At 39.6% G+C, this 22,977-nt stretch overlaps 1 protein-coding gene across 4 annotated transcripts in view; it reads right to left on the bottom strand.

Annotated features, from left to right (window-relative positions):
• Positions 1-22,977, bottom strand: part of dennd5b (DENN domain containing 5B) — a 130,363-nt gene that overhangs the window by 63,535 nt on the left and 43,851 nt on the right. For 2 of the 4 annotated variants that reach the window (XM_062981105.1, XM_062981108.1), the window contains exon 2: positions 9,155-9,220. The exons of the other annotated variants lie outside the window; for them this stretch is intronic. In XM_062981105.1, the coding sequence (XP_062837175.1) occupies positions 9,155-9,220 (66 nt within the window). The remainder of the gene's footprint in view (positions 1-9,154; positions 9,221-22,977) is intronic. 4 annotated transcript variants of the gene reach the window in all.

The following is a 22,977-nucleotide window of genomic DNA, read 5'->3' as shown; positions in this document are numbered from 1 at the left end:
TGAACCTCTGGAAGACCGCAGGAGCATTACAAAGCCCAAAAGGCATGACTCGGAACTCGTGGCATCCGAAACACGTGTTAAATGCCGTCTTCCATTCATCCCCTTCCCGTATACGGATTAAGTTATAGGCCCCCCGCAGGTCAAGCTTGGTAAAGACCTTAGCCCCTTGCACCCTTGATAACAGTTCCGAGATTAAAGGGAGCGGGTACCTATCCCGAATGGTGTATTTGTTTAGGATCCGATAGTCGCAGACCAGCCTAAGTTCCCCAGTCTTTTTGGCTACAAAGAATACTGGTGCCGCAGTTGGAGAACTAGATGGGCGAATAAACCCCTTGGCTAAATTGTCATCTAAAAACTCCCGCAAAGCTTGCCTTTCCGGTACAGTCAAGGCATACAGCCTCCCTGCTGGCAGTTTCGCACCTTCTGCCAACTTGATGGCGCAATCATATGGCCTGTGCGGTGGTAATTTGTCCGCTTCTCTTTTACAAAATACATCAGAGAACTCCCCATACTCAGCAGGCACTCCCTCCATATCAGCATGAGTAACGTTTAGAGTGCAACAATCCTGCCTCTTTAAGATCACTTTACGTGTTGCCCAATCCACTTGTGGGTTTACTACAGCTAGCCAATCCATCCCCAGGATCACATCATATCTAGGCAAGCTCGTAATATCCCACACAAACGTTCCCGTTACTCCCTGCACCTCCCACGTTACTGCTGAGGTTTCCTGGTTAACCACCCCAGTCTCCAGCAGTCTCCCATCTGCTCCCTCCACCCACACGTCGCATGCCTTGCGCACTCTAGGAATGCCATGCTTCTTAGCAAACTCAATATCTACATAGGAGACCGTAGCTCCTGAGTCCAGCAGTGCCAGAGTAGAAACAAGTTCCCTTCCCCCAACAGATAATGTAATGGGTACGAAAACATGCTTCCTCCCCTCAGTTGACTGCTTGAGGAGCCCTAGTGCGTTGGACTCACGTCGCACTAGGGCTGGCCTTTTCCCGAAAGCTGGGAAGGTTTCACATTACAATTTTTGGCAAAATGCCCAGCATTCCCACAGTACAAACACAAGCCCAGCTGCCTCCTACGGCTCTTTTCCTCTGTAGACAGTTTTTTAAAGACCCCAAGCTCCATGGGCTCTTCCCCCATCACCACAGGTGCCCTGGTTACATGCATAGGTGGCGCACACATTGCTTTTGAGTGTTTACGAGCCTCGAACCTTGCGTCTAAACGCAACACCTTAGCTACTAAGGCGTCCCAGCTTTCAGCCGGCTCCAAGCGTGCTAATTCATCCTGGAGCATATCACTTAACCCGGCAGTAAATAAAAGCATGAATGCATTTTCCCCCCAATCCAGCTGGTGGCGATACAGGTTAAACTTATTTAAGTAATCCAAAACAGTCCCCTTTCCCTGTTTCAACCGATACAGAGCCCACCCAGCGTTCTCCGTGCGGAGAGGATCCCCAAAAGTATCAGTTAACAACCTTTTGAAATTATTCAAATTGTCCTTGACTGGGTCATTTCCCAAAATTAAATTAGTGGCCCATTGTCCTGCGGGACCGGTCAACAAACTCAAAATAAAAGCCACCTTGCTAGTGTCAGTAGGAAAAGCATGAGCACTGAGCTGAGAAAAATAAAGCTCCACTTGTGCCAAAAAGGTTGGCAACTTGCACCTGGTTCCGTCAAAGCGTTCAGGAGTCAAAACATGTCCTTTCACAGCAAAAGCTGTTTGGCTTAAGGCCGTTTGCAATTGGTCTACTTTGGCTCTTAACTCATCCATCGTCTTCCTGACGGGTTTATTGCTGCAATAAACTTTTTATGGGCGTCGGGCAATCTGTCAAGGACAGAACGCCACAAGATTCAAAGTAACAGAGTTTATTAGATTACAGAACTCAAAAACGCCCGTAAAAACACAAGGGCCAGGCAGTTTTTGCCTTTAGGAGCAAAAAGGGACAAAAGTAAATGTTCAAAAGATAAACCGGATTAAACCGGAGTTTAATCCGGGTAAAAACAAACTGCTTGCTTCAGCCTAGGTATTAACAGAACGAAAGCCAAGGAACAAAAGATACAAAGAATGCAACTAATTGGCAGCAGATTCCTCTCTGCTGCCAGCACTGTGCTTAGAGTAACTTGCGTCGCTCCCACACACACACAGTAGACAGGATCTCCAACACGAGCAATTCAGCCAAGGATTGTAGAAGTAGAGTAGACCAGTTCCGTTCCGTAAATCAAAGCCAGAAGCAGACGTTTGTAGTTTTTCCAAGTCCAAGAAGGGGGGAAGACAAGCCGTGGTCAGTTCAGTCCGGGTTCTCAAAGCAGGAGATGGCGTCCGTCAGAAAGACGACGGAAGGTCAAGCTAATAAGAGTAAGCACAGGTTTGCACAAACAAATGCCCACACAATCCCTCCCGCCGTCTGACCCTGGATTTCAATCAACTTACGTCACAGCACAGGAAAGCACACAAGTCTTCAGGGAAGCGTCCCACACACACACGGATCCCAAGCGTTTGCCCAGATTACCTTGCCCGACGCAATTTGCAATTGCTCCCAAGCCCCATTTTATGCCAGTTACAAATCTTCATCACTGTCAGCTGTCCTCCTTAACCCGGGCGTTTCCTCATCACTTTCCTCGTCAGAGCTGGAACACCTCTGACTACGCCCAACAGCATCTCCAGCTGTGGATCCCGTCCCATCCCTCCAGCTAAGCCATGGGTCTAATCCTGAAGGTCCCCATTCATCTTCTGTCCCATCATGGCCAGTGGCCCCCAATTCCTCCCTTACCCGAGTCCAATCCATCTCATCCTCCTCTGAGCTAACCAGCCCTTCCTCCATTCTCTCCGTGAACCCTTCGAAAGACTCTTCGTCAGAGGGTGCTGCAAATATGTCTCGCAGTCTTTTTCTCTCTCGCTCCTCGAGAGTATCCGACTCTCGAGGAGTCTTACGCCCACGCCTGTCAGAAACAGAGCCACGAGGCTCAATCATAACACAGTATTAGCAGAAACTCAAGTCAATGCCAAGGAGCTATGGGAGAAGAAACCGTAAAATTGAAAATCCATCAATTTTTGGTGGAAAATCCATCAACCACCTCTGGGGGAAAATGAGATAGTTTGCGGTATTAGATAACAATGCACGAGTACCATTAAGTGTAAGAGTTTTAGAAACAATGGGTTGAATTATTTGCTTTAAACTGGAATATATGAGTCCCCACTGCCAGATAACCTGGGATGAACAGATAATTTGGAATCAGATCCTGGGGTAAAGGGGCAGTGTGGAAGGGCCCAAAGCTAATCTTATTTCTGAACTCCTCATCCACTGGAGAAAGGCACAATTATACTGATTAGCCATTTCAAACTACACAGAAGCAAACCCAGTTTTGCCCAGTAGTGTATTTCTCACGAACAAAGCTGCAGTTTCATGTTAGGTGCGGTAGTACAATTAACAGATTTGCAAACACATATTTATCTAATTTTATTAAAGTTATTCATTTTCTGATGTACATATAAAGAGTTTTGTGCCCTAACTGTAATTTAAAATTTGAATGCATAGCTATTTTCAGCTTTTCCCCTGACAAGACTGGCAACCCATTATGTTTAAATTCACACTCCCTTTATCTACTTGGGTTGGGTTGGTTATTCAATTCCATCTGCCCAAGCTTTCCTCACTGGGAGAAACAGTGTATAATGAAACCTAAATAAGAAGAGCAGCTGCGAGAAGGAAGACTAAATATAACACCTCACAAAGCAATATACTCTATGTAGACTGAAAACTAAAAGTCTATAATCTCTGCAACTAATGGTGCAGATTATCCCAGGCTCCATGTTGCCCTGCTGTTTTGGGACTTCACAAAGCCAGCATCAAACTTCAGCAATGCAGTCATTTTGTATGAATTCATTTTCACACTAGAACTAGGTAGTGAGGAACTAGCAATTTCTTTTCTACTTTAAGTTGACAATATATTATTAAATGTTTACAATGCAGAATGGAGTTGTACAGTTATGCACAAAAGAGACAAGCTTCCCTGTTATTATGAGTTGCACTGTCTTCATAAAAGCATTTTTTTCCCGTCCAGCAGCATACCATTCTGGAATCCCAAAATGCAAAATTAGTCCACTTACGCTACACAGAGTTTGCTGCCAAATAAATACTGCAGTCTTGGCAGGTCATTTCCAGTGATATTTGTATCCAGCCCTAGCTCTAAGCTATTGGGAAGCAACTTCTGCTTCTACCATATAAAGAAGAGAATCCAATTATCACCAAGCCCATCTACACACAGTAGCCTTCAGGGCTACCATGAGATATAAGCTGTGATGCACTCAGGTTTTGGAATTCAGGGATAGGATGTGACTTAGTGGCCTATGAACCTCTGTAGACAATTGCACTATTCCTCTGAAGTGCAACGCAGAAACACAGAAAAGGGTAAATATTGCCCTTATTTTAAAAATTAAGGATGAAAGCTGAATGTTGATGAATTTATAACAAAACAAATGGAAACCAAACACTACACATCTAGACAATCTCTGGCACGAATTTGAATGATAGATTTTACACATTAAAACTACAATTATGATTCATTTTTGGATAAATAAACTAATGAAAATTGTTGAACAAGCAATTAAAAGGGTTCATCCATATGTGTCATACTTCATGGCAGCTAGAAAATACTGAAGAATAAACTTCTCAATGAGTAGCAGATGACAAGCCAACTGTTTGCTAACAGGTGAGTGCCACAGATTCATTACAGGAGAACTGAAATCTCAGAAAACTAAACTTCATAAATCTGTTGTGATACCTTACATACACTATGAATATATGAACATACTGCTGGGGGAGGGAGGAATAACAAACAAGTAGGAGTCTTCAAAAAACAAAACTGAAAATGTATGCATTACTTACCTTCCATGAAATAAACAGTTCCTATGATCATTAGGAAGAGTTGAGTAGGCAAATATACAAGCAGAAACTTTTCTCTAACAAAGATCAAGAGATCTAAATAAAGGTTCCCACCACCACTGTCTCGGTTATTACTAACTGCAACAGAGAATTTTTAAAACAATTCCATCTCTATGGGAAGACTAAAGATACAGCCATAGCCCCCCGCATTATTGATAATAGAAATGCAATCCTCTACGTAATTTTGAATCTGTTAGCCATGTAAGGAATAAATGCAAAGAGAAGAAAAAGAGAGTGCGAGTAAATTTTACGTAAGGCAGAAAAAAGAGAGATCCACTTGGAAACCAATTGCTCAGTTTGATGAACAGAGTATATAGAACTGTGTGTTTTACTAGAAACTGTCAGTATTGTGAATATTCCAATTATGATATTCCACAAAGTGAATCTCATTAATGCAGGTTCACTGCTGATTGCATATCTGATGGAGTCATGCCCTTAGTTATAAGCATAAGGTACAAACAAGTGACACTGATGTTTAACTTTGATATATACATGGAACAGCGCAAAGATCACAAAATAAGTTCCCAATACACTTAGCGTCTAAACTCCTAAGGCTGCAGTTTTACATTTACTTGGGAGTAAGCCTCACTAAATATTTTAGGATTTGCTTCCAAGTAAATATGTACGTGACTGGTGCCGCACAAACAGTATCATGAAAAGGATCACAGTATTATCCACACAGAACTAATATGAATTGTAATTGTTCACCATGTCATTGAGTTTGTCAGTAAATGTTTAATAGCATGGGGACAATACAAAAAAAGATGACATTTATATTCAATTAGTTCTCTTCTGTGGTTTCTCTGTAAAATCCTAGGTAATTCAGGTTTACATTGGCGTGACAAAGTGATGGATGAAGTTTAACTAACACATTTCCACTTTATTTTTGATGTTAAGTGGTTTCCATTAAGCTGTTACAAAAAATATCCATGCCTGTTACCTAAAGTGTATATTTGGGGCGGAGGAGGAATCCTAAATAAATATACATACTGCTAATTCAGGAAACCTGGAGGCCGGGAGTGTTTTAAACATATAATCACCAAACAAATGGAGCACTAATGAAACACAGCGGTCTTTTCCGTTCGTTTATCTTCAACCTTCAGCATTTAAGGATTCCAGTTAGTTACTAATTCTGCTGAAGTGCACCCTGCTACATACTGGATATTAAAGTACCTCTGATTGCCTTGAGGAAAATCCATGACATTTGCCTGTCATGACAGTCATTTTTGTCAGCTGCCAATTCTAATTAAACTGGTTCAGTACTTCTTAGCAAATCTGCTGTTTTTCAGTGGATTTGCCCTTTTATTTCCTATACTTTAGAGATATGTTTTAAAAATTACAGAAGAGAATGTTATTAAGCCTGGTATAGAATTACAGGCTGTTTATTTTTAAAGATAGAGTTCAAGTTCATGTACTGCTTTCTTCATACAGAACAGTTGGTAAAAAGTTTCCGATCTGCAAAACCATGCACAGATTGCTACAAACTGTCTAATTGCAGCAAATTATGGTTAGTGCAAATCGTACTTTGTTCTCATGCCAGGATCAAACTGAGTTTTGGGTGTTCACTGGATCACTGGTTTGTGCAGAACACAATCTGCTCCACTGAAACACAATGGAAAATGATGGCTTGTTGAGGGTTAGAATCTGAGGTTTTAATTTCCCCTCATATATAAAGGAGAGAACAAAATCCAGTGAACAATTAAGAGAAAATGTGCAACAGGGGCCGTCAGGAAAAAGGTGGCATGTGCTGCTAAGGCCATTTGGGGGGGGGGGGGGGGGGGGCACATAGGCTTTTCAGATATCAAGCCTTATGCCCTGACTTGTTTGGTATATCAGTGTTTATGAAGTCTTTGTTGATCCTTTTGGCAAAACATCTTCTACTATTCTCTGTTGCCTGAATTTTGATAGCAGCACACAGAATAAATTCTTGCTTCATATGCTTCTGAAAGAATCCTCATCCAGAATCCTATAGGCTCAGAATTCATTCCAGATTTAAGTCCAAGCAACAGCTGAAACCACCTTCTTCTAAATTTCATGCAATATTATTTTGTTTTTAAATGAAATCCAAAATAATTCTTGGCCAGAGGGCTCTTTTATCCTGATCTGCTTCTTCTCTGGCTTCTGTTGCTAATTAGTATTTGTGTGAGTGTCTTAGTATGTTTTCAAGTGGGTGTTTTTCAAACAGTGGATGACTTGGGTGAGGGATTAATTATTAATTCTGCTTTGGAAACTGTTAGCCAAGAGGATAGTTACACGTATTATAATAAATAAAACAGATTGTTTCATTTTGGGGACTTTAGGATTTTCTCTAACTAACAGATTGCTAAGGAAGGAATAGGACTCATTCAGTCTCCTCCTGATATTGTTGGACTGCAACTTCCAGTGCTTCTCACTCTTAGTTATGCAGGCCTGAGCTGCTGGAAATGGAAATCCCAAAACAGCTGTACAATTCCCACCTCCGCAATGAGAAAGCAATATACCCTGTTTCCCCGAAAATAAGACATCTCCAGAAAATAAGACCTAGTAGAGATTTTGCTGAATTGCTAAATATAAGGCCTCCCCCAAAACTAAGACCTAGCAAAGTTTTTGTTTGGAAGCATGCCTGCCAAACAAAACACCAGAGCATGCAGGATCAGTAAATGTAAATACCATAGATTGTTGTACATGGAAATAATGGTAGTAACAAGAAAGTCTTCTGTTTGTCTAGTTATGCTGGTTTATGATGACTACTACTGTACAGTATATAATAAATGTGAATTCTTCTTCATGAAAAAATAAGACATCCCCTAAAAATAAGACCTAGCACATCTTTGGGAGCAAAAATTAATATAAGACACTGTCTTATTTTCGGGAAAACACGGTACCAATCAGATTTCACCAAATTGCCATGAGGACTGTGGGAGCAAGATGTACTGAGAAAAAATACTTAGCTTCTCCAGACTAAGAAGTCCCCAACTCAAAGAGGTATATGACAGAACATAATACAGCATCTTAGGGGGTGCCATGTAGTAATTTGAATGCTGGACTAGGACTGAAGGAGATCAGCATTTCAATGACAAAATTCCTCTGAGTAAATCTTGCCAAAAAAAACCCCCCTTTGACAGGGTTGCCATATGCTGGACTCAACTTGAAAGTACGTTAACAAGAATACAAAATCCAGCAACAGAACATGGGAAACGCACAGTGCTGATCCCTGTGCTGAATACAAGACTTTGCAGCTCTCTGGATAGACCAGCTCCCAGTCCATCTCTGAGCAAAAATGCCAGTGTTCACCTACAAAACTTACAGCCCAGGTATATCAGCCTAAAAAGGAGCCAAATCAGATCAAAAGACCTGGAACTGTGCTTCCCACAGCAGCCACTCAGCCTAATTTAAGACATCTGGATTATATGGTAGTGTGAACTCAGATAATCCAATTCAAAGCAGATATTGTGGATTATCTGCCTTGAAATGTTGGGTTATATGGCTGTGTGGAAGGTCCCTCAGATGCCACTGGGAAGCCCACAGGGAAGGCGTAAGGGAAATAATCTGCTCTCAGTATTCATCAACAACAAACATTCAAAGACACTTTCTTTGTCTGAAGTAGCATCCAGCCATTATGACTAGTAATCTTCTATATGCCTGCTCACATGTGAGCCCAGCAGTGTGTTAAATTCCACTTCAGAGGCTCCTCTCCATCTCTCACTGCTGCTTGAGGGGAGGCAGATTATGTAAGGCCTTTTTATGGTGGCATGCCACATTTAGAACTCCTTCCTAAATAACAGTAGTTCAGTTGTTGTTCTGACTTTTAATTAATTTAATTCCCTTCTTTAAAATAATAAAGATTGCATGGGGAGCCATTTTTGGAACCTGTGTTGAAGACTGGGACATTACATGTCCACATAATTATTATATATAGAAATGAAACCAATCTTTTGATGACCTCTTTGATTACTTTTGCACAAAATGGGGATCCTGAAACATAATCATGGTAAACTGATGGAAAACCAATTATCTTTTGATCGTTATTCAGACTTGACATAGGAAAATAATGGGCAATAGAAGAAATATATATATATTATCACTGATTACTGATTAGACTATAAAGCTCCCAATCATAAGAAGGGTATTTAAATGAATAAAAGCAAAGATGCAAGATGGAAGCAGAGACAGAAAGTTTGGAGTTAATTTAAATGAGTATGCCCGTTCCCATCCTTTTGTTTTTACCTGTTGTTCTGTTTGCAGTATCTGAGCTCTTGCCAAGGCGATCAGCTTCTAACCACTGGTATAAGACTACATGACATAACAGAAACAAAAAGCACGTATGAACAAAATGAATGGAAAATGCAGACACAAAAAAAGGTTAAAGAGAGACACAAGAGATATGCACTATGAGGTCAGTGACTGTTTCCTTGTAGATGGAGAGCAAAAGACAAGACAATGAATGTTAGAGATGCATACATGCATATTCACATATAACACTGTGTGGAGTAAATTTCCTGCAATAGCACAAGTGAGATGAATAGAGTTCTTATCATACCAAAACCACCACAACCACTTCCCACGCATTTCAAATCTGTTTAGGCTCACATGTGAAACCGGTTGTTAAAAACAGTGAAACACATGGAGGGCCAGTTCAGATGTCACTGTTTCTATAACTAGCATCAGTGAAGGGTCACTATGTGGCAGTGTTCCACACAGAAGAAGCAGTAAATGTTAAAGAAGAAATGGCAAGCTACCTTCCATACTGAGCTTGGAAAGGGCACTTTTTGGACTACAACTTGAAGAGCCCCATAGCCATGGCTGGGGGATTCTCATAGTCCTCCAAGATGCAACTTGTCCATATCCTGGTTCCAGGACATTCTTGCATGCTATAGAAAGAGCAGCAATATTCCTTGAAAAATTAAAGCTGTCGATCTGGTGCATGTAAGAAGTCTTAGGCAGCACTGATTCTGTCAATTTCTACCAATATGGGGAATAAACAGAGAAAGCAGGAAATGCAAAGATTCCGCTATCATATTCCAATGATGGAAAATCCCTGAGGTATGTAGCCTGGAAAAGCAGTATTGCATCCCTAAGTCCTTAGGAACATTGCTGTGAGAGCTGATTGAGAATCTGATGTCCCCAGCTTTAATCTAGAAATAAAAACTGTGACTCGCATGGACATCAGGTGTCTGTCAGGACAAGTCAGTGGTTGACCATTTGAGATGGGCCCAAGCAAGCTTTGGGACTAGCCAATAGTAAGAATTGAAAAGGGAACTCAGGATTTAAGGACATAACCAGGAAGGGCGAGGTCAACAATCAAGTAAGGTGAGGCCAAGACCAAAGAATAAGCAAGTTTAAAGGGATATTCCAGATCTCAACGAGAGTTTCCTGGTTGCCTGAACCTTGCTCAATTAGAACAGAAAGTCCTCTTACAATACTTCCTATTCAGGAGGATTCAATGGCCAGCTGGATAGATGGAGTCAATTCAGGGCTTAAAATTGCTTCATTGAGAGGATACCATTCCTATGATTAATTATGTGAGAGTGTTGCATACAGATTTGGCAGCTCCTGGAAGAGTTTGGGAAAATGCCAGTGCAAATGCTATCTGCCCAAGCACTGCCCTATCATCATGTCACTGACTCTATGCAAATCTCTGCTGACGCATTCCCTGGAAGCCACACAGGACTGGCATTCATTGATTACATATGACTGTGTGATGCTCAAGGGGAGAGCTAAGAAGCATTAAAAATACTACTTTCATGTGCCAAAAAAAACAAGTGCTTCAAGGAGTGACAACTCTTAACACATCTACAAACAGAATGAAGTGAAGTGTTAAGTACAGCAACCAAAAAAGAATAATTGTTTTAATAAAAAACACAAATAAGTAACATCAGCACATAGAACTATAAAAAATTGCCTAAACCAAAAAATCCAGATTAACCAGTATGCAGCTAGATAGTTGTTTTCTGTTAAAATGTGGTGCTAATAATTTGATAACTTCAATCTCAATAGTATACAGTTACTTTTATCAAGAAAAAATTGTGATAAACTTGGGTTATGAAATGAACTTGCATTTAGTACGTGAACAATCATGAGTAAAAGTGACACACACCAGTAGCATGTTGGACATTATGCCATAAATGTGCCATATTCTATGCACACGTTCAAAGACCAATCATCCTCATCACTGCCTGGTCTGCACTACACAAATTGAGACTGAAGACCAGTATAGGCACCCATATCTTCACTGAAATGCTTCATTTTATTTATTTGATTGGTTATCTCAGTGGTTCTCAGGTTGTTCACTCAGGTTAGAACAGTGGTTCTCAACCTATGGGTTCCCAGATGTTTTGGCCTACAACTCCCAGAAATCATAACAGCTGGTAAGCTGGCCGGGATTTCTGGGAGTTGTAGGCCAAAACACCTGGGGACCCACAGTTTGAGAACCACTGGGTTATCTAATATCTAGGCTTTCCCCTATATGGGATCCAAATGGACAAGATTTAAAAATTACACCAAATTCCTTTTGAAATTGTAGGACCCACCTCACTTTCGTGCAGAATTACTATGGTAATGAAATTTGATAGTCACACCATAGGAACAACTTCAAATGGGAAAAAAGAAGACACTAACAATAGAAAAGCACACACCAAGAAGCTGCTGTAGAACTAATAATACAGTGCTAGAGAAATGATGTCCTGTTAAAAATTAATTTAAACTACGAGTACAGTAATTTACTGAATTACCTTGACAAAATAAATTCCATGTAAGCAACCATGGTAATTGAATGTATCACTTTATTTACACAGTAACATTTTTGGGACTGTGCAAGCATCTTCTCATGTGTTTGGCATCAAACACTCTATAATCCAGATTCCCAAACTTGATGAAAGCGAATATCTAGCTAGCTAGCTAGCTCAAGACAGGGATCTCTCTCACTCAAACGAATAAATAGTTGATATTATGGTTGATGCCTCAGCAACATATGGTAGCAGACAAAAACCCACAGACTCTACACTGAAGGTGGATAACATGGGGTCCCCCAAATGTTGCTGGACAGCACTCCCATAATTTTTCAACATAGCTAATCTGAGGAGTCCTTATATGAATTGTAGACCAATAATATCCAGAGGAACACAGGTTACCCACTCTTGATCTATAGTATTCTATACCATTAATACATTTTCTTTTTACTAGCATCCAGGCTAGAAAAAGCAAAAAAAATATATTGGAAATTCATCACTTGATTTTTAATAAGAAAGAAACCAACACATCCTAAGGTTTGGCAATAACTGGCATACAAGTAGACTTTATTTTCATTTGTTATGTAAACCATAAATCACATGACTTCCCTTGATCTTCCAAATCACATGGAGAAATGCAGTTGGATAATGACAAACTCAAAACCAGTTTACAAAAATACTGAATAAACACCTCATGATTTCTGTAAGAGTATACTATCCCAGTTGTACTGTTAAATTGCTTTTATAATGTATTTCTTACTTAAATGTTTTGGGAGACAGATAGGATAAAAATAAAATAAATAACATAAAAATAAAGTAAATAGAAATGGGTGTAATACAACATTTGTTTTCAGAACACCCTTGTGAAGAAATTGCTGAGTCATGCAAAGAACGCTCATACTTCTGGCTACTCATTGCTTTAGGAGTAGATGGCCCAAGTAGTGGCCAGTGCATGATTGACAGCAGCTTCTTGTCTGAAATGTCCATTTTTAGAGAGCAGGAAATGATACAATCAAGCAAAACCATGACCACTTGACCAGACAAGTCAGTGAGAGACAAATATACATTTTTCATTGACTAGAACCATAGGCTGGCTTAAGTAATCAAAATTCAAAAGTAGTATAAAACTTGTATTTTAGTGTCAGCCATTGTCCCTCCTATACAAGATAGTCTGGCACCCATATGTATGTGCTCTTGCTCTTTCCCCTTTTTGCTTTCCTTTAAGCCTGAATAAACCTTACTCTTAATGCAAGAAACATGTAGTCATTTTGTATATGGCTAGAAGCTTTTGAAGTTGTTCATCTTGGTCTGGGGTGACAGGGAGATAAACTACAAGCAACTCCCACAGCCATGGAGAAGGAGTTCATCCACGTCTCCCACAAATGTGCCTGATGATGGTGGTGGGATTGACAGAAATCCCTCCACAAAGATCTTAAAACTTAGTCTGGCTCGTATAGGGAATATTAAAGACATTTTTCAAAAGCAGAAGAACTATCTTTTGTTGTCTTTGGTGGTCTGTGGAGAGCCTTAGGGCAAAAAACTGGCCTTTCTACCTCTACAGTTACACAGATCTGGCCTTTAAAAGATGGAAATGACAGCACATGTTAAACATTCAAGAGGCATTAACCTGCACTGCTAACAGAAATGAATACACCAGCAGTATACTAACAGTGCTCCAGGAAGGAGACAAAAACAGTTGTGTTTATGGGGCCTCCGAGATCTCATTATTGCAAGCCATTCTGTTTTGATTAGTTTCCATGCAGGACTGAGACACCCACAGGCGAGACCTACAAACACACTGAAGAACAAGGCATCCAAATATTTTCAAATAAAGCTCCCTCATTAAATCCTTACGGGCTCCATTAAATTGAATGCTGGTCTATTGGCTTGCGCTATGCAGTACATATATCCTCTTTTTCTCTTTCACACACAGGCTGACTGCCTCTGAAAACAAAAGATTTAAAAACACAATCTAACAAGGGTATATTTTTCCAGCCACACTATCCTCTACTTTCTGACCTCAATTGAAGTACCTTCCACTATATCGAAGGTAATGTTACACAAAACAACAGCTTAGGTTTCTTAATACAGCTCTCAAATGCTGGTAGGACAGAGACTCAAACCAAAGGAAGCAACTGTGCAGAAAATAAAGCTTTTGCCTATACTGCATTCATGATAAATGCCAGGTAAACCCCAGACTTCTTGTTTAGAGTTGAGAAACCCAGCATATACAGAAACCATGCATTGCCTCTAGGGAGTAAAGGCTCAATTACGGTTTCAATCATATGCATAATCTTCCCACATCTGATCACTTCCACTTCATGTATATATTGAACTTCAACCATGCTCCCCCCTCTACATTTCGATTGCTAGCTGCAAGCTATTTTATAACATCCATGATACATCAGGCTTCTTCCAGCGACAAGAGATGTAGCGTTGGCATTTTCAGAATTCTGGGCATGGAGAACACAATTTCCTTTTAGCCTCAAGCCTTCTTTTTCATCATGCCAAACATGCATGGCACTTCCTTTCGGCTGACAAGGCTGCATCTCTATTCTAGCACGCTGCATTCTAAGGACAGGCAGCTAACATTTTTCTTATGCCAAACCCTCCATTCACCACCTAGCAAATTTGATAATTAACAATACCCACAAGGGGAGGTGGGTAATAAATGAATTATTATTATCATTAATAATAATAATAATAATAATAATAATAATAATAATAATAATAATGATAATAATAATAAACTTTATTTCTATTCTGCCTTATTTTCCCGAAGGGACACAGGGCAGATTCCAGCAAGCAATGGCATACATTCAATGCCTTCAAAAAACAGATAAATATTGGCATAAAATCCCAACAAGACCCCACATATGAATACAGTGTTCCCTCCCTACTTTGCAGTTCACTTTTCGCTCTCTCACTGCTCCGCATTTTTTTCTGAGCGGTGGCGCATGAGCAAAAGGTGCCAATTTTCCTTTTGCGCATGCGCTCTCCTTCTCGTCAGCGTCCAGCCAGGCCATTCTGGATGCCAACAAAAGGGAGGCGCATGCGCAAAAGGGAAACCGGAGAGGAGGCCGCCAAGAAGAAGCGCAGGAAGAAGGCTTGCGAAGGGGAGAAAGGCCACCTAACTACTAATATAATGTATAAATATTAAAATAAATATAGTGCCCCTACTTTGCAGATTTTCACTTATTGGGGGTGGGCCTGGAACGTAACCCCCGCAGTAAGTGAGGGAACACTGTACAGCGTTAAAAAACTAATATCAGTGAACTGAATATAACATCAATAACCTCAACCAATATAGTCAGACAGAATCATACAAGAATTATAAAGTGACATAAAATCTAAATAAATGTTCACAGTAATTTACAAATGCGAACTGAAGTTCAACAGAGTTGTGTGGGTAATTATTATTAAAGAACAATCACCACATTACTTAAGAAAAAATTGGACAGATATAACTGGAATCATCTTAAAATTAATATTAATAAAACTGCATAACAAAGCCAGTACAGTGCAGCAGTTGAAACACCAGACTATGACCCCGGTGACCACGGTTTGAATTCCCGCCCAGCCATTGTAACCCATTGAGGTGAGCTTGGCAAGTCACCTATAATCATAAATTTCAACTTGCCAATAAAATATTCCCTCCTGGTAGAGGCTTTGAAATTGTATTTTCCTAAAACTGATATCATTCGAAATTGCTTATATTTAATATGGGTTTATGGGTTTATCCATGCATTCAGTATGGTGTTTTAAGACTGTAAGGTAAAGAACTATGATCTTGAAAGATCAGTAAGAGATAAGTCAAGGGAGGGAGGGAGGGAGGGAGGGAGGGAGGAAACCTGTTTGGGGTGTACAAGTCAGGAGCAAAGAGCTGGGTAGAAAATATCAAAATAACACACTAATAATCACAGCATTATCTAATGCAGTTGAGTCTCTGCATGGACTAAGCAAACCAGGTCACAAAAGGCTTATAGGCAAAGGATGATTTTCCCCATGCCTTGTTCCTTAATCCACATCTGTGACCTCCTTCCCAAACGCTGTCAAAGCTTGTTCCAGCAATCAGCTTCTCTGTGCAACTTAACCTCCCTCAGCATGTCTGCAAAAATCTGGGATGTGAGCTCAGATGTGGCTGTCGAGTCCTTTCATCTTTACAACTCGTTCAGGGATTTTTTCTCGTTAAAAACCCCCACAGATTTAGCAGATACCAATGCAGCCAAGTACCAAAGGAGAGGATGGAAAACAGGAATGGGTAGGTTTCAAAGATAGTATGTTGAGTGACTTTATTTTTAAAAAAAGATAATTAGTATTGCTCATCATTAGAAATTATAAGGAGATTATAATTGTGATTAGAAAGATAACTTGTAATGCTCCTCATTCCTGTTATTTTGAGTTACATTAAAATTTACTTAGGATTAATAGAACAAGCGGGATAAATTCTGAAAAATTCCACTCAAAACCCTTCTCAAAATGACTAATCAGCCCTTTAAAAGAAACTGCCAAAAGCAAATAAAACAAAACTAGAACCCAAAGAGAGAAAATGCAACATTCCCACTCACTGTGCTTTTCAAAAATATAATATTGCTGCTAACATCCTTGTTACCAAAACAAAACAAATTAACAGCTTTCTGCAAATGACAATGTTGCTTGTAGCTTGTTAACAGTGGATTCAATACATGCATTCTAGGAAAAGGACCAACAGGTTCTTTCCGTATTTCACCTCTATATCAGATTGTCTGGTGAAAGAAGAGACAAAGCCCCAACCCTTATAACATCTCTGTTATTGTTGCTGTTGTTGCGTGCCTTCCAGCTTATGACAACCTTAAAGCAATCGTATCACAGGATTTTTAAAATGTAAATTTGATCAGATAGGATTTGCTTTTGCCTCCATCTGTGGTTGAGACTCTGACTTTCTCGTGTCAGGGATTTGAATCCTTGTCTGCGAGTCATAGCTCAACATTCAAATCACCACTCTTTAATATATTCGCAGAAGAGGAAATACTTGCTGTTTGCATGACAGAGAAAGCCTGATGAAATTAGTTCTTTCCTACAACCATTAGGGAAAGGAGCTCTCTCTATTTCACCCAGAAACTCTACCTGTATATTTGTATGCAGTTGATAGTGTGAGATGTTATTATAACAAGAGATAATACAAAAGAACCACAGTAAAATGTCAAACGCCATGGGTGCAAGAGAACAGCAGGCAAAGCAATTAAGCAAGGGTTGCAGTTAATACAGAAAAAGGATTTGATTGTAGGTACTTAGGACCCAGCTGTTGTTTATTGGAATAGGACCTGAAGGAGGGAGCAGCAAAGCTTAAATCCCTGTTCAGTTAAGGAGATCCACTGTGTGACCTTGTCACTCTCTCTCAGCCTCAAAAGGCGAAGGCAAACTTTGTCAGAAGAACTCTTTCCAAGAAAACCATAATAGAGCATTGCCATATATCTACCTGAAAGCACCTAGCTACAATGCAGGGAGAAGAAAACGAGAAAAAACAAGTAGCAACCCTACAGACTTGTTGAAATATGCATGTTTATTGCTTGATGACTCAGCGCTGAAGTCATTTAACGCATCAGCTGTGAATCAGCTGAAAATTGCATTGTGTGAGACGGCAAGAAGACTCCATCTGTGTTTCTCTTCCAATTGGAACAAAAAAATGAGTTTGAAGATACAGCAGGAACTATTTGGTCCATCTCTGTGGAATGTGAAGGCTCTACTTCTTACAAAAGAAAGAAAACCATTTTCTCAGAATAGAGACTGCAGTCAAGAAACCAGGAGATGACTAAGGATGCATCTATTCTATAAAATTAATGTAGTTTGACACCACTTTAAATGCTATGACTCAATGCTATGGAAGTTGGAAGATTTAGAATCTCTTTTGCTTTCTCTCCCAAAAACTACTGGTGCCTCACCAAATTACAAATCTCAGGATTCCATAGCTTTGAGCTATGGCAGTTAAGGTGATGTCAATTATTTTAATTGCATTACTTCTACAGTATAAATGTGCTCTATGACTTGGAAATAAATTATGAAGGAACGAGACCAGTTCCTGAAATGTAAAAATGTATCACTGAATACTAGTAAGGATGGTCCAAGACATCATACTTTCCATTCCTATGTGTGTATGTGAAAGCTGGACAGTGAAAAAAAATCTGATAGGAAGAGAATCCACTCATTAGAGAAATGGTGCTGGAGAAGAGTTCTCTAGATATCATGGGCTACTAAAAAGAGAAAATCAGGTATGAATTCTCCCTAGAAGCTACGACTAAACTGAAACTGTCGTATCATAAGAAGCCATGACTCACTAGACCAGGGGTCCCCAAACTAAGGCCCGGGGGCCGGATGCAGCCCTCCAAGGTCATTTACCTGGCCCCCACCCTCAGTTTTATAATACATTTTTATATCAGTTTTTATAATATAATATAATATATTGTATATACATATAATATTGATAAAAATATTATAATGTTATACAATATAATAATAATACTATATAATAATATTAATTATATGTTAATTATATTACATATAGTATTGCAGTATAGTTCAATATAGTAATGTATAATGCTAATATTGTGCTATGCTAATAATATATTGTATGTACATACAGCTGCTCTGAGTCCCCTTCAGGGTAAGATGGGTGGGATATAAATGTAGTAAATAAATGTAGTAAGTAAATAAATAATTAATTTTAGACTTAGGCTCACTCAAATTCTGAAATGACTTGAAGGCACACAACAACAGCAAACAACAATCCTAATTAACTTGACTATCTCATTGGCCAGTAGCAAGCCCATACTTTCCATTGAAGTCCTGATAGGTTTATGTTGGTTAAGATTGTTTTCATTTTTAAATATTGTATTGTTCTTTCATTGTTGTTGTTTTGCACTACAAATAAGACATGTGCAGTGTGCATAGGAATTGGTTCGTTTTTTTTTTTCAAATGATAATTCGGCCCCTCCACAGTCTGAAGGATTGTAGACCGGCCCTTTGCTTTAAAAGTTTGAGGACCCCTGCACTAGACAATACAACAATGCTTGGTAAGATAGAAGGCAATGGGAAAGAAGAAGGACTGTATTTGAGGGAGATAGACTCAATCAGGAAAGCCACAGCACTGAGTCTGAAAGGCCTGAAGACAGTTAAAACTACAACAATCGTGTTCTAGAATCCTATAAAAAGCAGCCGCATCCATCATGAAGATAATGTTTACCAGTAGCGAAATCCATGTTTATCCATTACTTACATTTTATGGATTTCAACTGACTTTCTTCTCAAGTAAATACCTATAAGAGTGCAACCCACGAGTCTTGACAGTAACCAAGTGAAAAAAGGAAGTAATAATTTCAAATTAGAAATGGGGCAACACTGGCTTTAAAAAGCAACAGATACGATAATGAGGTGCTGATGCCTTTCTTGTAAAAAAACAAAAAACAAAAAAAACTTCTCTTCTGCATCTATTTCCGAGCATGTGCTTCGCCCTGTTGAGGATATTGTGATTTCTCAGCCACATTTGTTCTCCTTCACAGCTAGTTGCCAGCCATCACACCGTAAGGAGATTAATCTGGAGCAGGTGGCACAGTGAAGTGTTCAGCTGTTCCTATTTGTCAGGATGGGATTAATGATCAATGAATAGGAAGAAGGGAACTGATTTGGGTCTTACAGGAAAGGGAATCATGCCACCCTCCAGATATGATTAGAATTAATCGCCAAGCATTCCTCGCTATTGATTCAGATAGCTAGAACTGTATTCCAATAACATCTGGAGGGGCATTCAATTCCCACCTTTGGGTTTTTTTTCCACCAGGTTTTGGTAGTTGTATAAGCAGCAAAGACTTGTTTGCAGCATTAAAAAAAAACCTATTCGTGCCCAAGAGCCTTACCAAATAAGGAAAGCAAAAACAAAAACAATCAGGTTTCACAGTATCTGACAGATGACACATCAGTTGTTTACAGAGCTATTTATATAATGTCTGTCTTGAGAACAAAGCTAAAAAATCCCTCAATAAAACAGATACAAATACAGCAAGAAACACCAGCTATACAATAACTACACAATATGCTGTTATTGTACAAGACTTCAGTCAAATGCTTTACAAACGAGGGGTGCCCTTTTAGCACATTAAAGGGCCACCTCTGAGTAGTAGGTACATATGGGAGGAAACTCTCACTATTCCTGAATCAGCATGGCTTGTGGTCCAGAGAAGAAAAATTTCCAATCTCTGAGCCTTATCACACCACTCTATTGTGCTGCATTATTCCATTTGGGAAGTCTGACTTGGCAACAGTGGTCCACGCTCTTGTTACATCCCGCTTAAATTACTGCAGTGCACTCTACGTGGGGTTGCCTTTGAAGATGGCCCGGAAGCTCCAGCTAGTACAACAGGAAGCAGCCAGACTTATAACTGGACCGGCGTACAGGGGGCATACTATTCTTCTGTTGCGTCAGCTCAATTGGCTGCCAATATGCTACTGAGCCCAACTCAAAGTGCTGGTCTTGACCTATAAAGCCCTAAACGGTTCTGGTCTAATTTACCTGTCCGAACATATCTCTTCTTATGAATCTATTAGAACTTTAAGATCTCTGGGGAGGCCCTGCTCTCGGTCCCATCTGCCTCGCAAGTGTGGCTGGTGGGAATGAGAGACAGGGCCTTCTCAGTAGTGGCTCTTGGCTGTGGAATTCCCTCCCCAGTGACATCCAGCAGGCTCCATCCCTTCTAAGTTTTAGAAACAAACTAAAGACCTGGCTATGTGCACAAGCGTTTAACGAATAAGTTATGCGCTAAGTCCTTGGACGAATGGATTTATGCATTTCATATGTTTTAAGTTCTGTATACTGTCACATGAGTAAATTGTTTTTTAACTATTTTATGTTTTTTCGGATTATATTGTTGTTTTACTGGCAGTGAATTTTTGCCAGGTCTGTATGCCACCTTGAGTCCCTTCGGGAGAGAAAGGTGGGATAGAAATGACGTAAATAAATAAATAAATAAATTTTGAAATCAAGTCCAGCCATTGTTATGAAAATAGCTGATTGCTGATTTTTCCATTCAGAAGCTTCGTACACATGATTTAACAAGCTCCTCTCTTGAGTACTGGACTCTTTACAGACAGCATCCAAGCAGCAGCTCAGTTTCTTTCTGGACCATCTTTTTCTAACTTGGTTCCCTTTGGTTGAGTTGAGTACAACTCAGAACCCTCATGCAATTCAGGGAGGACTGTTTTGGTTCAAAGGCAAATGGAGAAAAAAATTAAAGTTTTTGTAAAAAATATCTGCTGCTATAGACTGGTTGCTTGGTTTGTATTGTTGGCATACACGTGTATGAACATAGTCATACACACTCACAAAGACACACATCTTTGTTGCACAATAGGAAACTGTATGGGGAGGAGGGACTGGTGGAATTCTAAGTACAATTCTTTTGAATAATGATATTTCTGAGCTTAGCATACTGATGCAGAGACTTGCCTATTTATTCCCTGAATATATTTATGTACTCGGGAAAGCACACAAGGGGGAAGCCTTCACAGCACCGTAAATATTTATCAAGCCAAACAAGAGCCCCAGACCTTGCAGCTGTGAGATGGTTTGTATTTTTGTTCTTTTTATCCAACTCTGAAACTGATCTGGTTTTTTTAAACACAAAATGAGCCATCAAGCCTGGCACAGAGCCAGAGGACTTAAATGCAGACACACTGAGCCATCTGCCTGTCCCTTGGATGCCTCCTGACAATTAAAGCCAACACAGCAGGGACTGTCTGATAATGACATACTTCCTTTTCCGACAGTGGCAAGGGGAGATGTCAGGTCTTCCATAGTGGCAGCCGAAAAGCAAGTCACTAGAGCCACCTTTAAACAAATGAATGACACCAGTGCAGCTGACCAGCAGACTTAATGAGGTGGTTGGACGCTTGGCCTATGGGAATGTTTATTAAGCACTGTGGATGCTACAAAGCTCTTCACATTAATAGCAGTAGCTGACAGAGCTTAAACAAATTTCCCTTTGCCCCTGCCAACAAAAAACTTACCACTCCATGCACACAACAAAGCCAAAACCCAGAAGAAGGGGAAATTGCATCATCACCATAATCTTCACAATTATTCCGCAAGTAAAAGAAACAACAGGGATTGAAACATTTTTCTTTCTTTCTGACTGAGGGGTTTTGGGAGTTGTAGTACAAAAAGTAACATTTTCAAGCTTTGGCAGGCACACATTAGTCAACATGTCTAGTAAAATACAGTGAACTGAGTCTGCAAAAAAGGTCAATATATCATATCAAGTTTAATCTCAGTTTGGCTATGAACTGGAAATTTCCTCACTCACCACTCACATTCTCAGCTTTTGTGCTGCCCCAGCTTTTATTACTGTCATTACCAGTGTTTTAAGGTAATCACTATAATCAGCATATTGATAAATACTGGTTGAGAGCTAAAGTATCCACTTATGGCCAGTCGACAAGCACGCAATCTGCTATAAAGGTTTCTTTGCTAAAATAGAAACAAAAATACACAAAAGCGTATCTAAACTCTGTTCCAAATAACCTGGCTGATTTTCACTGCATTTTTATTCTGTTTAGTTCAAAATGGAATCTTTTAAAACAACTCTTTCTTAAACAAAACAAAATAAAAATAAATAACCTAGGCTTCCACAATCTATGACCTTCCAGAAGTAAACAACCACAACACTTACCATTTCCAGTTACATGGTGCTAAGTGTTGTAGACTAAGTGTTCTAACTCTGGAGAGTACTAGATATGGAGAAGGATAATGTAATCACTAGGATATTAAGGGTCAAATGGTAATATCAAGCTAGTAAGGTTGTTAATATGCAGACCACATGTAGGCAAAAGACAATATAAACTGCAAAGGTGCCGCCACATAGCATATATAAGAGGCTTTATATCTATGCTAAGGAATAGCTAAGAAATCAAAACCCTTTGCAAATATCACTATAAAGATAAAACTTGCAAAATTAGTGCCTGATCTACAAGCCCTATAACAGAACACACTACTCAGGTTTGTACATAAACAGGTCTATAAGAACAAGGTTGCAGCATCAGTAGAGGATTCAGAGCACAAGCACTGCAGTTTCTATACTTTGAATAGATCTTCTCTTTCCATTCAGCAATTCCCTTGTGCAATTGCTGCTCTCTGTTCGTTTTTTCAAAAAAAACAATGCAATTAAAGAAAAATATATAATATTAAGACTTTATTTATATCCCGGCCTATATCCCCGAGGGGACTCAGGGCAGATTCTAACAAACAAAAAGGCAAACATTTAATGCCTCAACACAACAACAAATACAAACATTATA

The sequence above is a fragment of the Anolis carolinensis genome, chromosome 5, assembly GCF_035594765.1.
Source record: "Anolis carolinensis isolate JA03-04 chromosome 5, rAnoCar3.1.pri, whole genome shotgun sequence".
NCBI classification, from domain to species: Eukaryota; Metazoa; Chordata; class Lepidosauria; order Squamata; family Dactyloidae; genus Anolis; species Anolis carolinensis.
The sequence above is the reverse complement of the archived record's forward strand: the minus strand, read 5'-3'. Positions and strand labels throughout refer to the sequence as shown.